Below are 23898 nucleotides of genomic sequence, written 5' to 3'. Positions count from 1 at the left end.
TTTAAATACTTTTACTGTCTTTTTAATTCTCCTCTAACGAAAAGACCAATTATATATCTCTGATAAGAATAGCTCATCAGATAGCCTCTAATGAGTCCACATTAAAATGGGGGACACAAAATAGAAATATTTTTCTAGGTAGTAATATCTATCCAGAAATTTCTGAGTGAAGAAAGCAGTGCCCAGCTTCTGTATTTTCCAATAAGTATTTTTGTAACTAATTCTTCTAACTGTAGAAAAGTGCCCCTTATCCCCATAGTGTAATATTCATATTTGCTTAGTGTTCTTAAAGGAATCTTAGTAGTGGATTTAATTCCTTACACTGTGCTTGTCATTTTAGCATCTCTGTATCTATTCACATATTTATAATGGCCTTTAAGTGAATATTATTTTAGTCTATGAGTTAAATATAGTCCCAGTCTTATCGTACCTAGAAAAGCAGAGCTGCTGCTGTGTTATTAATCCATTCTAATTACATCTTTCATTCATAACTTATTATGGACATGTATTGTAAATCAGCTGGATGGAGTGCTAAAGTATATACTTAGGTATTAAAAATGCTTACAAATCTGCCCAAGGTCCATTTCAAAAGTGGAAAAATCTATTTTCAAAATCCAAATAATGTACTTCTTACTCAGACAGAACTACTGTTTGAACAGCATCAAACTGGGTTCAGCTATCCTGATGAATTCCTATTAAAGTCAGTGGTGTGATTGCAAAAACTGGGCCATAAATGAGAACTCTAACTTTCTGCAAAGCATAATCATAGGCAGTACAGCAAGCTACCAAAAGAAATAAATGCTGTGGTGTTATGTCACTGTAATTTTGAGAGACCTTTCTCTGTAGAAGTTGCTCCAAGAGATAACTAACCCCTTTTTCTGCAATTAGTTATGCCTTCCCTAAAATTTCATCTTTATTTAAAGAAAGGAAGACAGCAATACAAACAGCTCAGCTGCTTTTAGCTCTTGAAACTAGATCCTGCAGATGTTACACAAATCCTTTAAAAAGTTCAAGATCTTGCTTATTTTATAGCCTAGGCAAACATTTTATAAACAGATGACAAGATATATTACAGAAATGCAACTATATATTCACAACCTATATAATATTATCCTTTTCCTGGTCCCCAAACCTCTCATGCAAGAAATTCCACACCAACTTTTTTAGCTTTCTAGTACTAACCTACATTTTACTTTGGTACCCTAAGGTAGCGGAGGAACTGCACTTTGACCTGCCACTTGTAGTTATGTCTATGCAGTTATGAATAAAGTAAGTCAAAGTGTCAGACATAATCAGAACTATAAAAAAAGAGTAAACTCAAATAAAAATTACCCATGATTCTACTCTTAATTACATTAGTAAAAGTGAGAAACCAACCTTTCCTGCTTACTTCTTTTAAAATGCTATATCAAAGCAATTCATATGGCTTTTGAACTGTTCCTTACTTAATAGAGAAGTGCTAGATGATGGTGCATGATTGAACATTTAAAGGAAGAAAATATGCATAAGAAACAAAGGATCATATTTGGAAGTCCATGAGACCTGGAAGTCCAAATCCTTTCTGTCTTCATCCCCTGTTTGCAAATAATACCATAGGACTACAGTAGGACATATTTTGGCAATACAGGCCCAAGTCTGAAAGATCCATAAGCTATTTTCCTTTGGAAGACCAAACCAAATCTTGGCACAGGTGGCAAAATATGTGATATATATGACTTAATTATGCAACTGTATCATTAATATATACTGGCAGAGAGGAAGAATTACAGCTGTGTGTAAAATGTAGACAGAAGTCAGAAGCTCAGTTGTCATGTGTGACATTTTACAGCTTTGAGCAACGAAACATTTTGCTATTCATTATGATTCCTCTGCCTTTATAGCTAATCCTTAATTTACGTGGCAATTGGAAACTTATACATTAAAATAATTATTTTTCTTTTTGAAATGTATGTGGAATAAAAGAGGATGAACGCAGAAAGTGAAAGTGATGAAAGGATTCCAGCTCCAACACCCTTCACAGGCCCTGTCCATGCTTCATTCCTATCCCAAGAGGTATCTGTTGCATCATCTGAGAGCCTCAAAAAGTGACAATGTATAGGTCAAAATTTCAGTCATAAATCACTTAATGCTTACTGTTTGACACAGGCAGCATCTTTTAGCTGAATCACAGGAGATACAAGGGATTATATTAGCTCAGTTGGTTAGAGCATGGTGCTAATAATACCACGTTGCGGATTTGATCCCCATATGGGCAATTCACTTAAGAGCTGGACTTGATGATCCTTGTGGGTCCCTTCCAACTCAGAATATTCTGTGAGGTAGAAAAATTTTCTAACCACAACAGTGACTCAAAGATAGCAGTCAAAACAAAGAAAAGCTCTTCATTAATCCATTTTTCAGGCAGGAGCTCACTTCTGTGAGGTGCCCAGTGTACCTATTAATATGAAGAAAGCCATAAACTCCTGCTGAAGTAACTCTGAACCTCCTGAGAAGCCTTTGGTACTTCAAAGGGTCTGGATCTGAATTCATAACATTCATTACATGAAGCTCTGCTGACCCCAAAGCCAGTGCTGACTGTTGATGAGAAGATGTTTCAAGGTGAGAGCCCAGCATGCACATCTAGTCTCATGCTAAGGTACAAAGGCAAGACATAGCTCTGCTAACCAAATTCCCAGAAGAACAAGCAGTGCCCCTAGAAAGACCCTCAAACAGTCAGACAGGAATAGAAACCCAGATTCAGTCTGAAATCTGTCAGAACTACACATAAGTTCATTGAGGCAAGGGGAAGACAAAACTCCTAAAAACTTTTAAGAAAAGCCAGAGCCAATACATAAAAGCTTTTAAAGCTTAGTTCAGACTATGGAACCTAAACATTTGCAACGTTTCCCATAGTTTCACAAGAAATACTGCTAATAGTTAGGGAATTTAAAATACTTGCTAAACCAATAACAGAAAGTTTTTAATGACAACCTCTAAAAAATCTCTTGCATATAAATAGAGAAAGTATTTTCAATACACAGTGGACACAATTAAAACAACAAACATTTGACACTAGGCAGCCCCCTGCCATAGTTAGCCTGTGCTCCTGAGACTTACTCATGCTGAAAATACAACAATATATTTAACTACTGCATACAGCAGGAGTTCACTTTTTCAGGCACACTGCACATTTCAACAAGAGCACTTCTGATTTTGGAGGCACTGCTTTTAGACTTTAATTCCCTGACTTCTGTGGTCTCTTCCACTGCAGTACAAAATTGTGCATACATGAGAGGGTAAGAAAGAGTCAGGCAAAACCATAGAATTTTAATAACACTGCATCTAGTAAACAGGCAATAGTAATCAATAGTTACTTTTTCCCTTTAATTTTTTTCTTAATTCAAAATGTAGGTCCAGAGAAAGATATTTTGCTCGTAACTTCTCAAGACATCTTTTTGCCTGTTTTAACCACTGTCTTTGTTTCTGCTCAGGCAGGAAGAAATGAGCATCCACGTTGGCAGGTACATGTTCATGGCCAGTTCTTTAGTCAGCTGTAAAAATAGGTTTTGCTTAAAAATGAATGGTGTAGACCACTTTTTCTTTAGATAAGTCTGCAAATGCCAACTAAGTTCACAATGGGCAACCTCAGACAGACTGGCAATCAAGAAGTGAGAGTCCTACCTTGAACTTGAAAAATCTGCTTTCTTTAAAGCCACAGAGTACAGTTGCCATCAGAAACAGACCCAATTGCTTTTCTTTTGCATTTTCCAGGGTAAGAAAATCTATTTCCCATTAGAGCATGTACTTACAGTTTTATTCTATCTTATGACTTAAAGACTAAAATATTTCAGAACCACTAAGATCCTTCCACCCATAAAGGGGAAAAATGCAAAACTCAAAACAGATGTTTTATAATGCATTTAATTTATTTTGGCCACCCATAAAGCTGTGGTTTATGTCAGTGCCAACCAAGTTAAAAGCAACAGAGTTCTTCAGTAACACTATGCTACATAATATACAATGACCAGGCATAGGGAAAACCTTTCAATAAATTCCTATTTATTACGCAAACTTCAACATCAGAAAAGGAAAACGGGAATTACTGAAGATGCAAGTACAGGTTCTGCTGTACTTGAGCAGTTCCTAGGGGGATTTGCAAAGTTGTTCCTGCTTTCTTGCATTATTGTAGCCTAATGCAGAGCTTGGAAATTATAAGATCAAAGTATACATTGAAAGTGTATGAGTTTGCTGAAATTAGAACTGGAGGTAACATCCTTAGAACAATATAATGTAAATAACACATACTATGTATCACACAATTATTCCAGAATTACTTAACGGTTGAAGAAGTTTCAACAAACTAAACCCACCTTATCTAAACATGGATAGATAGTACTAGTCCCAGACTTGGACTAGTACAAACCTCTCATTTTTTTCTGTATCTATGAATGGGAACAAAGAGATTTCAGAAGTTAAACCCATGAGACTCCTAAGAGTTGCTGAGGTACTTGCTGATAAGGTATCTCATGGAAATTACAGTAAAAATAGTCATTGAAATTTCTCCTGAACCTTTTCTTATTTAAACTGAGAAATCATATCTCAACAACACAAGATCTTCAGTACAGTACTGCAGGCTGGGGGACAAAATTAGCAAAAAAAGAATAGTTGGTATCAAAACATATTGACAATTTAGTGTATAGAAAGCTGGCAACATAAAGCTTACAAAACCTTACAAAAATATTATAGGAAAGCATAAGGAAAAGATAATGTATGCCTTTTAGGAAGATAGAATGGCATTAAAGTTTTAACTTGTGTTTTCTGGCTTCTTATTCACAGATTCAAAGAATTCTTCCTCAGAAGTAGAACAGAATTGCAAAAGTTAATTAGAAAGTAATAAAATGTGAAAGCTTAGCAATTTAGTGCAGTAATCAGCAGTACAGACTTTGAGCATATACACAGGAACAGGCTCTTAGAATGTGAACTTTTAATGCAAAATACTTTTTTAATCAAATGGCAAAAAATATTTTGACCTAATAAATAAATACAAAGTTTGACACAAACAAACCAAGTGCATATACAGAAAACTCACTTTAATTCAGAGCCACGTTTAAAGCAGTTTGAAAGCAAAATGTCCTTTACAATTATTTTCCAGGTAAAACTGTTCTAACTATGATAATCCATCATTTGCCAGTGTTTTCCTTCTCAGACAGACACAGTCATTTGAACTTGAAAAAGCCAGAATGCCGAAAGTACCTCCCCAATATGTTGGCTAAGGACTGTAATTCATTTAAATTATGCAACTGGATTCCCACAGCTGGCCCACAGCTTGGCTGAGAGCTCATTCAATGTCAGCGAACCTGTCTGCTAATATTGTCCTACTTGCAGAGAAGGTAATATATCCAGCAACTTATATTGAAGTTCTGACACTAATTAACAGAGCAAGCAAATGTTAACATAAGTGACAAATGCTGGTTAATAGTTACTGTGAGACCGCTGTAGCCAGCTGGCATTTTTCTGTAGCATTTTGCAGTAATAACCCTTTGTTTACCTCTTACAACATTGCTTATAATTTGTTTTTATGCCTTTTGGCTCAAGTTAGAAACAAATTGCCACAAAAAATGACCAGGATAACAGCAGCAAGACCCCCCGTTTTCAGACAAGTAATCAACAAAAAAGCATGCAAGCAGCATCCCTGGGAGGATGCATGAGGGACTCGAGTATAGGAATTCTTATCCTATATAAAGCTATGTAGCCTTTCACAAATAGCCTTTGGCATCTTGTTTCTGGCCTACCTGGACAGTAGCAAAACATGTTTATCAGATCATACAAGCTCAGAACCTGAACTGCAAGCAGTTAAAAACTGAAGGTCACTAAACTGTAAAATCCAAACATGCTTCTATGCTTTAGCCACCCAGAGAACGATAAAACAAAGCCTCTACAACCACCTGTAATAATATGCCTGTTCAGCCAGCAATTCCAAAGTACTCAGTAACACAAGGTAGACATTTTCTGCAGCTGGTTTTACATGTACATTCCTGCCAAATTGTTGTCTCGTCCCCTCTTACCTTCACATTAGTCCGGAGTGCACAGTAACATGCAAAAAACATTGCAGTAAACAAGGAGCATATGGACCAGTATTCAGCGTCTCTGCTCTGCACAAACGGTACACACACGATCCCGAGCATGTGCTACTAAGGAGCATCCGTTCCCTCTGTCAGTTTGAAAATGCATTGATCTCTGTTTTTCTGACTACAAAAAGACATGTCTTGAAGGCACTGAGTGAAAGCTACATATCTCTTCAGCGACTATTTATAGAAATATGCCCAGTAATTTCAATTAGCAGAGAATTCAGCATCTGAAACTTGGACCTCGGTTGCTTTTCCTTCCAGCATTTTAAATTCAGGGGGGAAAAAGGAGGGGGAACTCACCCAGAGGGGAAAGGTGAGGAATTAAAACGTAAGCAGCCAGTTACTTATATTTCCCCCTGGCTTTGATGTTTTCCTATTCAATATTTTACAAACGTTATACACAGAAAAATGAAGAAAGGTTTCTCTTCCAAGTCTCAGATTTACTGTAGATTCTGCACTGCTTCTGTCTGCTCTTGTTAAAGATGCAGCAACCCTTTTAACAAAGACAACGTCATCAATCATGACAGATTCAACATGTTCTACTTACAAATACAGTCTCTGATTAAGGACAATGGCTGGCTGGCTTATTAACGTTTCCTCAAATGCAAGTTCAGTCCCCTGTGCTAATCTATTTTTAAATAAAAAGTCCCACCTACTCCTTCACTCTCATTTAATAAAAATGCAGTGGACTAGTTCTAAAGATCCTGAATTGCATCGTGCTCCCAGCTCAGGCACTGGACACAGCTTTCAAACTGTTCTCTTGCTTGCTGGGATTAGAAACACAGACAAATTAAAATGAAAGCAGAAAAATCCTGGAAGAAGTCTGTGCCCTCACATTTGTAACTACATATTCTGAATTCAAAATGCTCAAATATCTTCCAGAAGGAAGGAACTCAGAGCCTAGCCAGAAGGCAAAGCTTTTATTCACAAGCACAAAAATAAAATCAAGCCACTTCTCTCACTCCTGTCAACCGCTGGGATGCTGCAAATTAACTGATTGTTTACTAGGCTGCAGGGACGCAAAGTCAGAGACTCAGCTCTGTTTATAGCACCGGAAACCACTGATGTTAGTACTGAACTATGAAGCAATCTTCAGGAATAAAACCAGAAAAGAGCCTCTTTTTTTTTTTTTTCCCCACTGCAGCAGATACTGTGGGAGGCGAAGAGTGGAAGAGGCTTTACTACCTCCTTCTCTATCAGCACAGAGCAAATTGTGTAGGATAAGCACAACTTAATAGAAATATCTGCAGTGACTTTTAAGATTTCTTTAAATGTTTTACATAAACCCCTTTGGAAATCTGCAGAAACAATGAAGTCCTATCCAAGTCAGTGGTTATCTTTCTGTGGGCAGTGGGGTGAAGAAGCTTAAACAGAAGGGCGTGCATTTAAAGATGAATAAGGGGGAGGGGAAAAGACGGCAAGGTTTTTTCCAACATCCTCCTAAAGACAAGCTCTCAAAAACTGTCGTCAACTCCAAGAGAACAGCTATTTTTAGCCCGTCATTGTTTGTGCCTTTTTTTAGGAACGAAAAAGGCAGCCGTGTTTAAAGCTAGATATTGCTCTACAACGTAGCCTAAGACAGCTACTTAATTTGATCCCCAGCTCCATCTGTCATACAAATTAAGTAATTAGTAATCACAACTGTCTTTGGCACAAAAAATAACTTCCACAACAAAAGAGATGAACCCTGTTTTTAAATCTAATTCTACCATTTTTGTTAGTAATGAAACAGGGGTCTAGATGCCATCATTCATAAAGCTGGAATATCCCAAACTTACAATGGTTCAGAATTTGGCTGCAGCAATATCCATCATATAAGCTGAAACATAGTAACGTGTTGCTCAGCAGAAGCATGGGAGAATTAATTGATGCATTTTTCTGTCATTCTTCAAGTGAATAGAAAGTGAGAGGAATCATGGTTTATTTTGCAGTACAGTACATTAACAATTAAAATTAAGTGTCTTAGTCATTGAAAAAATATCACAGATCTTGGGGAGTTCTGATCCACCAGAGAAATGTAATTCAAAAAGCAAAGATGAAAAGATGCACAGTCCTGAAAAGTGAGGCAAGGCTCAGGAAAGCATGTAGCTTCATATGAGAATCAAATCCAAGCTTCCTTTTTGCCAAAGGAATTGCACAAGGTTTCAGTCAGCAAAGTCTTTGAAACAACATTCTTCTTCCCAGTCGTAAAAAAGTTAATGGTTTTGGGTTTAGGCAAACTAACTCAACATGGGGAAAATCTCACTAAAAGAAATCAGAGCTGTGTAATGATATGATTCCTGAATGATCACCTGGATAAAATACTTCAGACTCATTTAGGAAAACAAGAAGTAACACAGTCCCAAAGTCTTCACTCAGAATCAAATCCTGTGACTCCTGAGAATCTAGGAGAACAAGTTATCTAGGAAACGACAGACTGACCCTCTTAATACTGCAAGTATTATGAACCCTCACTATAATTATGAACCCTCACTGTAAGTATTATGAAAAAGAAAGAAAAGAGAAAAGAAAGTAAGAAAAGGGAAGAGACATCCCCATCCATGTGGTGGTTGCCTCCTATAATAACTGTGGGGAATATGAAAATTTGCAGGAAAATTGAGACCTCTGCACCAGCCAGCAAGGTATTACTTTGCTAGGAGACTGACCTAACACATTTATCAAGGGCTACTTCAGGTAATCTACACAAGCAGATCCCTGCAGGGCTTGTTCACCTCTGCCAAGACATCTCTTATTGCAGCAGCCTAATTATTAAAGATAGCATTCTCATAAAGGGTATACAATATTTTTATGATGACTAACAGCTACTCAAAAGCATCATATTTACAGTCAAAGACTGTAATATTTACAGTCAAAGACATAAAGTTGATAAGAATGAGGGGGGAAAAACCTTTCCCAAGTCTGCCACACATGCCAAAAACAGCAGAACATTTGAAGTGCTCAGGGCCTCTTTAAACAGGAGACCATAAGGAAAAACCCCAGAGATGAAAGAAGTTACTCCATTAAAAAAAAAAAAAAAAAAAAAAAAAAGAAAAAAAAAAGATTAACCACAAAACCAATAGAGACACAGTAGTCCAAATCAGCTGTACTACAGACCCTGTTTAAAAACTTATGACCTGAATATTCTTAGATGACAGAAACTGAAGCCACTACCTTGAGCTGTGAAATTTCATTGTTACTTTTGCTCCTGTGCCTTCAGAAGGGCAAAAGGGAGCACTTGGAAGGAAATCCTGGTTGTCTGCAGAGGTTCAAAGAGAGCAGAGGGAACATGCTACCCTGGAAGACTTTGATTTCATGAGGGCCCAAGGCCAGTCAGCTTCAGAGGAACAAGGAAAGCACAGTCCTTTGCAGCATATGCCCAGAAGAAGAGCAACAGGACCTAGTATCATAATAATAGTAATAGGAGTAGTACTAGTAGTAAAAATGCCCTATTGCCATTGTATCCTGAAGCTGTGGTTGAGACCACCACTATGCCATGGCACTATCCTAGCATAAAGTAGACAGTGTCACAGAATCACAGAATGGTTTGGGTTGGAAGGGATCTTAAACATCATCTAGGTCCAACTCCCGTACCAGGGTAGGGATGACACCCACTAGACCAGGTTGCCCAGAACCCCATCTGAGCTGGTCATGAACACTGCGAGGGATGGGGCAACAACCACTTGTCTGAGAGGAACACCAAAACCATACCACAGAATAATATTTTCATCCTCGTCTGCCTAAGTATTTTTTAGCTTTTTGTTTGTTTGTTTGTTTTCCCAGGCAGGATGGTGATATTTTAAAGAAGAGTAACAATAAAAGCAGTAGACTAAAAATGCAGTAATGAAAGCAACACTCTTCAGTGTTTGCTCTATAACAGTGCAATGTGCCCCACTTTACTGAAGCAGCACATTGGTGGGTAAATGTGATAAGATGGTCTTAAAAGACTCACTGCAATGAGACAGATTTTGTGATCACCCTCTGATGATCACAAAGAAAGCAAATACTAGGTAGAAAAAAATAGAAAATAGAGGGGGAAGGATGCATTGTTCTCTCAGGGATGGAGGGAGAAATGACACTCCTGTCCTATAAAAGAGAGGAGAGCGGGTATCTGCAGGAAGTTGAGCATGATGGTGGAGGTTTGCAAAGCTATTTGTAGGGTCTGGCTATGCAACGTTTATTAGTATCAACACTGACAATCTGCACCACTGACTTTCAGTAGCCAGGGGTGTAATTCTCCCTCTTTTCCCAGTGATGCTGGAGGTACTGGTTTGTGCAATCATGGCACTGTGGCTAAAGTCATGCTCCATCACTCCCTGTCTTTGCATATTGCAGTGATACAGTCTATAGTCCTACCTTGCCTAAATGACTATGTTTTTAGCACAGGAGCTCTAAACTGGAATGATTTTACTCTTTTCCCCATTCCTAAGACTTTAAACTGTCATAAAAAATTTTCTAGGACTACAAGAAATTCATTATACTGAAGATCTCCATGTTGCAGTGTGGGATATTGAAGGAAGCATTGATATGAACTGCAGGTCTGGGGTGCTGTAGTCTAGAGCTTCTAGATGGCAAATGTTGACTGCAAAGAGTGGATTGAATCTATGGGGTATCTGGAAACAACTGCAGAAAGAAGAATGTGAAACAAAGCCACAACTGGGAAGAATACTTTCTTAGGCTGTCCACTACAGGCAAAGCCTAGTGAATTATAACAGACAAAGGAACTACATGGCAGCTTGAGCTCAGAAAACCTTAAAATTTTCAGAAAAAGCCTGAATAGATTATTTACAAACTCTCATCTCCAGTACTGTAAACAGTTCTCTGGTATCCTGACATTCTGATGCATAAACTGCTGTGTCAAATATTCTTCCTCAATTCCAGGCCAGTAAACACCAAAGACCTTGCCCTGGGCTGATTTAACTTAAGTCACAGTTTCTCCTGAAAACTTTCTGTTCTCTTTTTCCTACACAATCTTGTTAATACATTTACTTGTCTGATTTTTGAGCATTTAACACTTTTCCTCCTGAAGTCCCAGCTCTCTGCTTACTGTCCTATGTGGTTGCACTGAGAAAGGTTTTGAACAGATATATAACAAAAACATGTAATTTACTTAGAAAATAATTCTTTCTCAATATTAAAATTTATATATATTTTATAAACCAGGCTTTGAAGTTAGTATTTTAAAACAGCCATAAAACCGTTTATAAGAAGCAATTTTAAAACATAAATAAATAAAGGTCAAATGATAAATAAAAAAATTAGTGAACAATAGCCTAATCCTACAAATCTTCTCTATAACTGTGAATTTCAGAGGAAAGGCTTCCTCTTTGTTCATGGTGACTCTAAAACAAAATATTGCAAAACAAGGAACAGAAAAAGAAATTGGATTAAGCTTCACCTTGAGTTACTTAGAACCTCATTTTTCCTCTCCTGTACCTGTAACCCATGGATCAAGTTTATTTTATACCTCATCCTATCCAACTGGTGGAGAAGACATAACCCCTTTAATGCCTCAGTTGAGAGACCCAGGCTGCAAAGACTTTTTTGGCTCTGAAGATCCACAGTTGGATTTCACTCAAATTGACTACTAACTTGTCTCCACAATGTGTGTTTCATTTTGTGACTATGAGAGGACAGCTGCCATTCTTCTCACAATAACTCCTTCAAAAAGGTATTTACATTCACAGTCATATTAAAGGACATGGCAACCTGAAACCCCAGCAGATTATCTGGGCTGTTTTTCTTGGTGAGGAAAGATTAAGCATGGACAGACTGCTCATGAAAAATGGTTGTCTAACCTGTTCTTCAAGGTCTCTCATGAAGGGAATACAGTCTTTGCTTTAGGTGGTCATTTATTTTTAATATGGAAATCATAGAATCATAGAATTGTTAAGTTGGAAAAGACCTCTAAAATCATCAACTCCAACTGTCAACGTAGCACCACCACCATGTCCACCACTAAACCATGTTTTTAAATGCTATATACACAAGTTTTTTGAACACTTCCAGGGATGCTGATTCCACCACTTCCTTGGACAGCACGTTCCACTGCTTAACAACCCTTTCAGTGAAGAAATTTGGTCCTGTCACTTGTCTACAACCTCCTTTCAGGTAGTTGTAGAGATCAGTAAGGTCCCTTCTCAGCCTCCTTTTCTCCAGACTGAACACGCCCAGCTCAACACAAGTTAAAAATCTTAAATGATTAGGAAACTATTCTTGTTTTCCCCACAAAAACTAATTTAGCACAATTGTTTGAAAAACTTGGGGGAAAATAAAACTTGGGGAACTTGATGTCTATCTTTTAATGATTGCCATCACTCCCCAATTATGAATTAACATTTTACTTTTATAATTTATGAACTGTAATTTATGAACTAAGCTAATTCATTTAAGCATAAAATCCACATTTCCATGGTAACAGCATGAATGAAGAAGGAATGAACTTCCAAAGTTCAATTGCATTTATTACAGTACTTAAAAATAAAACTCCAGCAATTTTCACTGAAGAAATTGCTGTAGTCTTTTTGTATGAAAAAATAATTGAAATTAAATCTCTCACTGTGAATTTGTATAAGAACAACTTGATTTTGCATTGTGTGTAACGAAGACCCACATGTTTCAAAATATCTAGGATTTTATTTTTTGTACTGTGATTTTAGTTGAGGAAACTATTTAGAGGGAACCTATTGTTATATTGAGAAATATTATATAAAATTGTGTAGCAGAGGAAGTTATGCATCCATGAAAACACAAGTGTAGTGGTTTTTTTTTTTTGATGCAGCCAATATTTTCATTAAACCAAAAAATTGTAAAAGAGAGAACATTCATGGATATTCATTGGCCATGCATTCCTCTTCATTACATTGATAACAGCTATTAGCTTAATATATTAACAAACTTCAATGAGAAATCTAATCGGTGAGATAAACACCTTGTTTTAAAAATATGTTTAAATTTAGCTAGTTCTTGAAAAGTTATTTCAAACATGCAGAGTGTTTGAAAGCAAAGGATAATTAATGAGAGAAACTATTTACAAGGCAATTAGTGTATTTTCTATGTTGAAGCCTTATGAGTCAAAAGCAAATTATTAGGTTCAGTAAATAACAGACAGGTAATCTAATTATTCCAATAATGTACTAAATGTAATGATTTTTTCTTTAAAAAATTAAAATATATTCAAAATAAGTATATCAAAATGAAGGAGGAAAAAAATCTCTTAGTGGAGAGAATTCTCTTTGAAATACAGCCAAATAAAATAGGGTAATGGACCTCTACAGGTGTAAATACATCATCCTCTTATAATCAAAGCTTTTAAAAATACAGTTTGCCAATTTGTCTATAGAATCTAAGAAAAGTGTGCATAAATCAGGCATTTTTTACAACTATTTACACACAGTGCTACAAAAATTCTTGTTAGCAACTACCTCTGTAAAAACTGTTGATGCATGTTATACCTTTATACCTCTGGGACCTGTGACCCCCAACACTTGAAGACACCTAGCCAATCTAGATACTTTTCCATCTAGTACTATTCAAATCATAAAAATAATATGGAAAGACATTAAAAACATCCTGGCAGCTACAATAAACTCAGCAAAAAAACTCCCATGACTGATTGGGACTTTTCCTGTAGAGTTTTACCAATTATTTAATTCCTTACTTTGGCTCCTCTTTTAGCCACCAAATCAGCTGTATTATTTTCAGCTGCACATACACAAGTCCATGGGAATCAATGAAATGCACCCCATTGTCCTGAGAGAACTGGCAGATATGTTTGGTAAGCCACTCTCCATTATATTTGGAAAGTCATAGCAGTCAGACAAAGTACCCAGTGACTAGAAAAAGGGAAATATCACACCAGTTTTCAAAAAGAACAAAAAGGAGGACCATAGGAACTACCAACCAGTCAGCCTCACCTATGTGGCTGGTAAGACAATTAAATAGATCCTCCTGGAAGCTATGTCAAGGCATATGAACAGCAGGAAGGTGATTACAGACAGCCAATATGGCTTCAGAAAGGGTAAATCACCCCTAAAGAATCTTCTGGCCTTCTACAACTAAGTGATGGAGAGACTGTTCTGCTGGATAAGAGAAGAGAAACTGATATCATCTATCTTGACTTTGGTAAGGTCTTTGACAGGGTTCCACACAACATCTTTGTCTCTAAATTAGAGAGTTATGGATTTGATGGATGGGCTACTTGATGCATAAGGAATCAGCTGGATGACTACATACAAAGAGTTGCAGTCAATGGTTCAATGTCCAAACCAAGATCATTATCAAGTGATACTCCACAGGGGTTGACACTGGGACACCAGTACTGTTCAGTATCTTTAATAATGGCCTACACAGTGTGATTATGAAGTTATGAAACACAGTATCAAGTTGAGTGGTACAATTGATATTCTAGAGGGAGAGGATGCCATAAAAAAGAACTTTTGGGGAGTCATCCAATGGAAATGAAGCTCAACAACGCCAAGTACAAGGTGTTATACCTGGACCGGGGCACTTACCAGTATAAGGGAATAATAGATTGAGAGGAGCCCTGTAGAGAAGGACTTGGGAATACTGGTGGATAAAAAAAGTAACATGAGCCAGCAATGTGCACTTGCAGCCCAGAAAGCCAACCATATCCTGGGCTGCACCAGAAGAAGCATGACCAGAAAGCAGGTCAAAGGAGGTGATCTTGTCCCCATCTAAACTGCTCTCTAGAGACCCAGCTAGAGTACTGCATCCAGCTCTTGGGCTCCAGCATTAGAAGGATGAGGACCTGATGAAGCAGGTCCAGAGGAGGCCATGAAGATGCTCAGAGGACTGGAATACATCTCTTGCGAAGACCGGCTGAGAGAGTTGGGGTTGTCCAGCCTGGAGAAGACGAAGCTCTAGAAAGACCTTATTGCAGCTTTCAGTACTTAAATGGGGCCTACAAAAAAAGATGCAGAAGGACTGTTTACTAAGACCTACAGTGTCAGGACAGTATTAAACTGAAAAAGTGTAGGTTTAAATTGGGCATAAGGAAGAAATTTTTTATGATGAGGGTGGTGAGACATTGGAATAGGTTGCTCAGAGAAATTATGGATGCCCCATCTCTGGAAGTGTTCAAGGCCAGGTTAGATGGGGTCTTGAGCAACTTGGTCTAGTGGAAGGTGTCCCTGCCCATGGCAGAGGGGTTGGAACCAGATGATTTTTAAGGTCCCTTCCAACCCAAGCCATTCTATGATTCTATGACTGTCCTTCCATTGGTAACACTAGGCCTGTTCCTTATTTTTAAAATACAGATTAATTATACCCAATTCTCAGGGTGTATATCTTTCTCAGAAACAACACTTTTACCTATGTCTTTTACTTACCCTTTCTGCATGTCATCCTGACACCTCTTCGATGGCTGTTAATTGCATTGCCCTGTTTAACTGGGGCATCCAGGAACAAAAGTGACTTGAGAAAAAGGTTTCATCCTTCATGGCCTTCTGTCATTTACAAACTGATGTAACTGCTATTGCTGATGTCTTTCAGTGGGTGTGATGCTCTTTTGCTTGTCTCCACTAAGCACTCAGAATGAGTTTTAAAACTTAGGCACCACTAAAATGGGAAAGTTTATACATGTCTATAGGTGGGGGTAATTATGTATATAAGAATCAACTTTTTGGAACCATTAAGATGTTAATTTCCATTCATAATACCATAATGAGAAGAGCACTGCTGTTTGTTCTAGCCCCCCTTTCTGTTCCATCCCTCTATGCCACCTACACATCAGTTGAAATATTATTTCTAAATTGCTAAAACAAGGTGAATGATATCTTCTTTCAAACAGGGTTCCTAAAACAAAAGTACTCGTGAGCAACAAGTGGAAAAATCCACATTTTCTAAATCATGCCCAACTAATCAGGCAATATGGCTTTGAATCCACCATTGCTTTTGAGAATTTCACATGGTGTTCCTGAAAACTGCTGCTGAAAAGACCAACCACAGCAGTCAGATCTCATATCCTTAGGGGCTGTAATTAATGGGATCATGATAAAGAAGAGGGTTTTTTTTAATAATTCTTTAATTTTGACTGTGTAGTGATAAACATACACTGACTGAACTATTGTCACATTTTGCTGTTCTAGGTTCAAGGAAATACCTCAAATGTTATGTTAAATTACGATTACCTCTTTCTGTAAACCTGACTCTTTTCAGTTACTTCAGCTGTGGAGAATTTGGCACATAAAATCAATTTGAAAATGTCCTTAAGAGCTTTTTCAATTTAATCCACTGAGATTTTTTTTTCTGCAAAGAAAAAAGCTGACTATATGAAAAATAAAATATAGAATATGGAAATGTAATAGTAGTTTAATATTTTGAAGCAAATGTATATGACAGCACCAAAACAGAGGATTTTGATATAATTAAAATCAGTCTAGAATGTCAAAATTATTTAATTCAACATTTTATCACTGAAAATTTATCACGACCCAAAAAAATGTTTTCAAAAATTTGCATCAGAATAGAAACATTTTACACTGATAGTAATCTATTATTTCATAGCAGTTAAAGAACCCTTTTTTACTGATATTATTTAAGGAGTTCTATCATTTCCAAGTAGTTAAAATTTCCTTTTAAAACACCATGTCTTGCATATTTCTTCCATGACTGCCCCCTTCTCACTTCAATACTCCCTTGAGTCACATGCAGTGGAGATCAGATAAATTCAGAGAATGTCTTCAGTTGAAATATCTTGTAAAATGTAAATTACTGCTATAATCTGACAATATTTCACAAGCAAACTGATTTTAGCATTGTAACTATTTTAAAAAGCTAAAAATCTCTGGCAATCCTTCTGGCTATGGAGTTGACTATAAACATTTTGTTATTATTTCTATATGCAAAATTAGTCCCAGTGTAGTACACAGGGTCAATATCTCTTTTGCATGGAGGACAAGAATAAATGAGACATGCATTCCAACAACAGAATATCAATTGACCAGAGCCATATTTATCCAAGAGGAATATTTCCTGTTCTCTTAATACTTTATTCAAATAGTTTTAGAAATAACCGTTCCCTTGACCAAAAGAAGTTATAGCATGGCCCATTTCACATATTAACTAAAAATAACATCAAATCTCTTAGGAAAACAAAGCCGGAGTCTCCTGTCAATCAAAATATCAGTAACCTTTGAATTCTAACAGGGTCATAAATATTTACAGTCCTATAAAATACGAGTTTCTGGCCCAAACAAGTATGATATATCTGAATGAAAACCTATGTCTACTAAAGCCGATTCTAAAACAATTCATCTTATTAACTTCAAAGAATTTCACTTACATTTTTTAAGGTACAAAATAAATGTTAATGTACATGCTGTAATACTGAGATTGTACGTAAACTTCAGTTATAAAGAGCCGGTTCTCCCTGTTATTCTTCTGGCAGATTATCAGCTCTACTACCACTATTCTACAAAAGTAGAGTAATACAGTCATCACCACACTCAAAGTGGAATCCACTATTGAAATATTCTGTAAGAGATGTTTGGGAATATTTGTCCAGTCACAGCGACTGGGATATTGGATACAGTGTAAGGGCATCATGCAGATTTCAAATAGTATTCTGAACACGACGATACTGTCATCTGAACAACTTCAAATATATGTGCAGTTATTGGATAACTTTAACCCAAATTTGTTTTCCTGATTTGGTTCCTACATGGAGTTTACTCCTATAAACACTGCAAAAATGATAGAAAGTATATAAACTAGTAGGGATTGCTGAGCAGGTCAGGGAGTCCTGATGCAAGATGATAGAAATATTGTGTGGGTCTTCAGTGAAGGTACCTTTGAAGGGCAGGTGGGCAAGACACATTTCAGCTTGTATTTATCGGTCAGAACAAAGGAAAGGCCACTAAGAGTTGTTAGTGCTTCAGTAAGACAAGTCAACCTGGACTATAAGAAGATTCTCCCAAGGGAGGAGATTAGGAAGATCTGTTGTAAGCAGTGACTTGTCTAGAAAACAGAAGAATGCAACTGGGTTAGTCTTTTGTGAGCTGGAGAGATGCAATACAGCTATTGATTTCTTAAAAGTCTGAAGAGAAAGAAGTAAGTGAAATAAAATAAACATACACCATAGGAAGGGCTTTTTTCCATTCTCCACCAAACCAACACAGGAATGTAGCTCATCTCCCCACCTTTGATGACTCCTGGTCCTTCACAAAACCTGTGATGTAATAAGGTAATGAGAATTAAATTTAATAGTTGGCAGAGAGTGTGTTTATGTGCATGCAAACTTTTAGTGCTGTAATGATAAGAGTGTATTTCTCTAAATACTCATCAGAAATCTGCTTATTAATGGATGCTGCTGCTGTATATGACGTTCTTGAAAAACCAGCCAAACCACAAAACAGACTTCTGATAATTTCAGTGAAGGCCTGGCCAGGAAATCAGGCTAGATGATATAGATCTTCTGGACCAGATGTAGATGTATCTGCTAATTTGCACCCAAAAATCCAAAAACAAACAAACAAACAAAAAAACAAAACCAAAAACAAGTAACAGTGTAACAGAAAGCTTTAATTTTAAACTTCTGCTTTGCACTGTTCTCTGCTTCTTCCCTATATTTTCTACACATAGTGACATTTTGTGCCAATTAATGAGACAAACTTTTGAAAGAGCTGTAGAAATTCCAAAGCTATAACAGAAGCTGTTAAAATTCATAACGAAGCTATGCAATGCTCAAAAATATTGGCCACCTGTTAGAATTAAAACTTTTCAATGTATCTCAGTAACTCTGATACATTGACTTTGTCATCTGACAGCCCTCTGCACTGAAGTAGTTGAATATTTTAGAATCAACACCACAGTACTTCAGTGAAAGGATTATAATTAATTTTTCACAACTGCATAATTTCAGGGCATTGTGAAATACTACTTCAGTGGGTTTCTTTAAGTAGCAGTGTCCTAATGTCATATTGAACAGTTGTGTCTATGGCAACATGTTCTTATTACCATAGATCTCATATTTCTACCATCATCTCTGAATTTTTTTTAGATAATTAACACAGAATTCAGTGCCAATTGTTAAAATCAGAATGAAAATAGAAGTTCATGCATAAAGCATCTTCTGCCTACATATTGCCCTACACAACTTGAACAGATAAAACGTTTTTTGCTTAAATAGAACTCGGAAACATTTGAGACCAAAAGAGATCACAATTTGCTTTTCATTTCCTGGCTTCTGTTAGTACATGAAAGATCAGTTTATTCATTATTACATTATTGCATAGCAAATAGTGTAAATTAGAATATTCTTCTATACTAGAAGGCTGGTAGTACTCAGAGCCTGGATTGAGAGCCAGGACTCTCAGGATCTCTCTTTCAATTTACCAGGTGTGGTAAACAGGTCTGCCCCTCAGTTTATTCATTTGTAAACTGGTATTTATGGTATCATTCTCAGTAATCACTCTCAAAATGTCAGTGTCTTTATTACGATTCTCAGTCCTGACTCCTGTGCAACTGCATATTACCTTTCAGTAAGGGCACACTTTGGTGTGCAAAGCTTTGAATGACAAATAAAAGTAACAGTGGTTAATATTTTCAAGTCACTTCTAGAGATTGATTTTAAACATTTGATTTTCCTAATATGAGAAAACACATCTTCATGCTCGTTGAAATTTTGTGCTCTACAACCTGCAGTGCAGCTTTATGCTCTACCACCTAGAGTATTTCCCAAAGTATTTTTCCTTTGTGAATGCATTTATTTGTACCTTCCTCTATCACAAGCAGCATAACTAACTTCAACTTTCCCAGAACATATTGAATACACCTCTGGGTTGGCACTTCATATTTCTAGGGGGGGAAAAAAAATTGATCAAGCTTCTAGCACTTCTATATTCTAAGTCAAATACCAAAATCAATGAGATGTCATTTATGAATATTTTTCTGGACTTCCCTCTAGATTACACCATCAACATAGTCATGTCTCTGCTAAAATAACCTGTAAATTACTGTGTTAATGTTTTCCTGGTATGGGGTTTTACATTCCACTGAGCCATAGTCATCTTTGGGTAGCTGTGCAGCACCCAAAGAATAAGCCTGCAACGCTGTCTTCAGCCTGCCTATAAGAAGAAGTTTTCACTGCCATACTCTTTCTTTTGTTACTATATTATCTTACATATAGCATTTTACTATGTTATTTTCAGCTACTCTACAGTCCCCACAGAAAACAAGTTCAAGGTGAAAGGCTTGAAGAGAGGAAGGGAATTTATGCCCTCCAGCCGAATTTTTCGAAGAAGCCTCTGACAGTTTCATGCTGGATATATAATTCAGAGCTATGTAGGTAACATGTCAGAAGGTTCAGCTGCAGAATTAGGACACAGAAAGAAACTAGTAAAGTAATATACTTTAATTCCATGATAAAGAGGAACTGCATAAGAAAAATTTAAGTGGGGTAGTAGTTTCTTGCTGCCCTTTGCAGGTCACGAGTTCACTGGTTTGGGCAACAGTTTGTGGCTCTTGAGACTTGGTTTAACCCCCTGCTTTACCATAGGCACACAGTGTGATAAAGAGTAAGATGTTTAACCTATAAGATCTCGGGGTCTTATATTGGAAGATTAGTTCATGAGGATGATGAAGTTTTTGAACATTGTAGGATTATCAGATGCTACCAAAACAATGACAATTAAATCAATGTTAAATCAAATCCACCTAATCCCACCTAATTTGGGACATCACCTGACACCTAAAACACACCTAAAGCTTTAAAGAGCCACACAGTCTGATAGTTCTGCAGCTTCTCTGAAGCTTTAGATGTCTAAATTAATTTATTTCTCCTGATTTAGACTGGAAGTTGTCATCACCTTTAAATTAACAAATACTCAAAGGATGTATTCTAATAAATTGGTAATTATGTCCAACCAAAAACCCTCTTGAAGCTCATCTTTAGAGAGACAGACACTTAAACCCTGACTAAATCATTCCTTGACCTCTGTCTAATTATCTCTAAGAAGTATAAAATCTAGACGAGGTCAATACTACCATTACATCACGATAGTGGTGCAGCACCAAAAATGATACCATCTTTTCACCTGAGATCCTAGTGTTTGGATCATTCACGTGGGATCAATCCCCATCATTTTCACAGAAGGGCTCTATGGCAAGATGTAGAGAAGATAGATTTTTGTCATGGTTCCCCATTACTCACAGAGGAAAAGAAATTTAGTTATGGTAGCCAGACTTGTCATCCTCTCTCCTCTCAAGCAGATGCCAAAAATTTTACTGGGAAAGTGCCCAGGTTAAGCACTGGAATTAGGTTGAATGTAACTGATGGAACCATGCTAAGAAGTATTTATTGATATGGCACAAGTCACACACAACTGGATTACTAAGCCCACAGACTGCAATTCAAAAATGTTTTTAGGTAATAAAACAAAATTTCAATAAATTAAATCTCATCCATAGAAACCAACTTCATCTATAACGCCATCTTTTTGGTGTATGAATCCAAAGGAAAAAAACTCTTTAAATGAGCAGGGAAGGTTAATCAAAACTGCATCCCATCTTTACACATGCTCCCTTAAAATGTGATTCATCCTCTCACTTTCCTCACAGATAGCTACAAAAAATGGATAAAGGATCGAAGGAACTCCTTTCCATCAGTAATGCAAAATCTCAGTCACCTCTTGATATTCAGTCCATAGCCTGAAACAGCCTAACCTTGAGAGGGAATAGACAAGATTACAGATAAATAAAATGGAAAGGCCAGAAAAGAAATGAATCTGTGTATGGGAAATCCTCGAACCTGATAACCAACCCTGTGATGAACTACCAGAGTGCAGAGCTCAGCAGCTGGCTAACAGAGTGGACAGCCATGAGGAATGTAATGGGCACTCCTGCATCAGGCTTGACTAGAAGGATGTTAAACACTAAATTAAAACCTAAGCATTGACCAGAGACCATATACAAGGAGAGCCATTTGGGAGCATTTTCAGCTCATTCTCCCTTCAAAAGCCTTGACAATAAAGACCTTCCATGAATCAGAAAAGGCTGAAACAGTCACAGCGATAGTTCAGAAACCCAATGGTTGCTGGGGGAAAAAAGTCATTTTCAAAAAGGAAATTAAAATTTGTCTTTTCCAATACTGTAGGCATCTCTTATCTCCTGGAAGCCAGAAATGTTCAAGTCCTTTAGTAAAACAGCATCCCAGACATCCAACCGAATGTCTGGGGTCTGGTCTTTATGTACCACCCACCTGGGATCTATACTAATTCAGGATATGTGCATATCTCTCCAATGTTAGTGGACTTTGTAACTTGTCTATCTTTTTATTGCATGTCAAAAGCAGGAAAAGCATCATCATTCATCTTAGTGCTGAATAATCTTTCATGTAATCTTCTTTCCTGGAACTGGGAGTTTTTAAGGATAATATGCACATTGTCTGAAATTAATGTATGCACAGCAGTTTTTCAATGCCATTTAACAGTATTACTCAGGCTCATGCCAGCTAAATATATTTCAGTAGATATCAGACCAGATTTCTTCAATGCAATCTACTTGGTATTGCTTGCAGCAAATACTTGGAAATTTCAGTAGATGTGCAATATGATGGCCCAGTATCTTACAATGCTTAACACAACTGGAATAAATGTAAGGGATAAAGTAATTTTCTTGGGTCACACAGCTAGCCCTAAACTTTAAACTTTCAATTCTGAATTTGAAGTACTCAATAGTATTGCCTAGGGAGCTAGTTAACTAGTGAAATTGCATACGCTGTGGTAGCTGAGAACTCCAGTTATCTGTAAAAGCATCATTTCAACGAGCTTCTCAAAGAAGTTCACTGCTTTCAAGCAGTTTCTCTGGTTTACTTGTTTCTCTGGTTTGCTTATATTGTGCCCAGTATAATGGGGGAGGAAAGGGAAGAATTGTCTTTGCATCACCTTTGCAACTTGCTGAATCTCTCTATGTCTCTAGGCACAATTGGCCTGAATATTATAAGACATAGTAGCTACTGTGATAAGATAGCCAATGGTCTCAATATATTAGGATTTACAAGGTTGGGCTCAACAAAAACAAGTCAGGGTACAGTGTCACTCCAGGCACTACAACCCCTCTGTCAAGCAGCCTTGGGGTGCCTTTCAGTGCAACTACTCTACAAGTTCTCTGCAAGGCAAGGGAACACATATCTGCCATGCCAACCACCTTCCAATGCAAGAGAAACCTCATCCTCGACTGCTTTCATCATAGACTGTCTCCTGTGGATGCATTAGCAACAGTTCCCAGAGGCCAGGCTTGATCATTTCCAGAAAAAAGCCATATATGTAGCAATAGCTTCCAGGTATAGTTGCAATAGATGTTGTATAAATTAATGAATAAATAAGAAATATAAAGTGATAAAAATAAATAAAATATAAAAATCAAATTATCAAGCTAGAAAGAGACATCAAATGCTAATGTGAAGATTATAAGTGATCGGTTTGATTTCAAAAGCTAATATGATGGTAACTCCAATGATTCTAGCTCTGGTTGAAGTACCAGGTCAGTTTAAAGAATCAACTGACCTCTCTCAATCTAGATATGTACTGATCTATGTTTTGGTGTCATAAGCAATAAAAAGAACAGGTTTGACCCTGGTGACCAATATAACATACTTTTTGGAAGCAGTATCCACCAGTCTGCTGTAAGATAACTCTGGTGGTTCTAAAACTGCCTGGGAAAGGAAATCCACATGACGAATTTATCCATAATGAAAATAACAAGGCAAATCTCCCCTCAAACAGTGAAGAAATAAAGAAATCAGTTTGCCTGGTCAAATCATTGCAGCAAGTTATAAATATCACAGTGGTTTGGT

General features: G+C 37.1%; 1 protein-coding gene across 13 annotated transcripts in view; it reads right to left on the bottom strand.

The window, feature by feature from the left end:
• Positions 1-23898, bottom strand: part of DLG2 (discs large MAGUK scaffold protein 2) — a 996215-nt gene that overhangs the window by 727404 nt on the left and 244913 nt on the right. Inside the window, exon 1 of one of the 13 annotated variants that reach the window (XM_050332279.1) lies at positions 6045-6580. The exons of 11 other annotated variants lie outside the window; for them this stretch is intronic. In XM_050332279.1, coding sequence (XP_050188236.1) covers positions 6045-6164 — 120 coding nt within the window. In that variant the 5' untranslated portion in view covers positions 6165-6580. Of the gene's footprint in view, positions 1-6044; positions 6581-23898 lie in introns of those variants that run through there. One more of the 13 variants, XM_050332283.1, reaches the window with a different exon arrangement.

Source organism: Myiozetetes cayanensis, unplaced genomic scaffold (genome assembly GCF_022539395.1).
Source record: "Myiozetetes cayanensis isolate MyiCay16 unplaced genomic scaffold, myiCay2020 scf5-8, whole genome shotgun sequence".
Lineage (NCBI taxonomy): Eukaryota > Metazoa > Chordata > Aves > Passeriformes > Tyrannidae > Myiozetetes > Myiozetetes cayanensis.
This window is presented reverse-complemented; position numbering and strand designations above follow the sequence as displayed.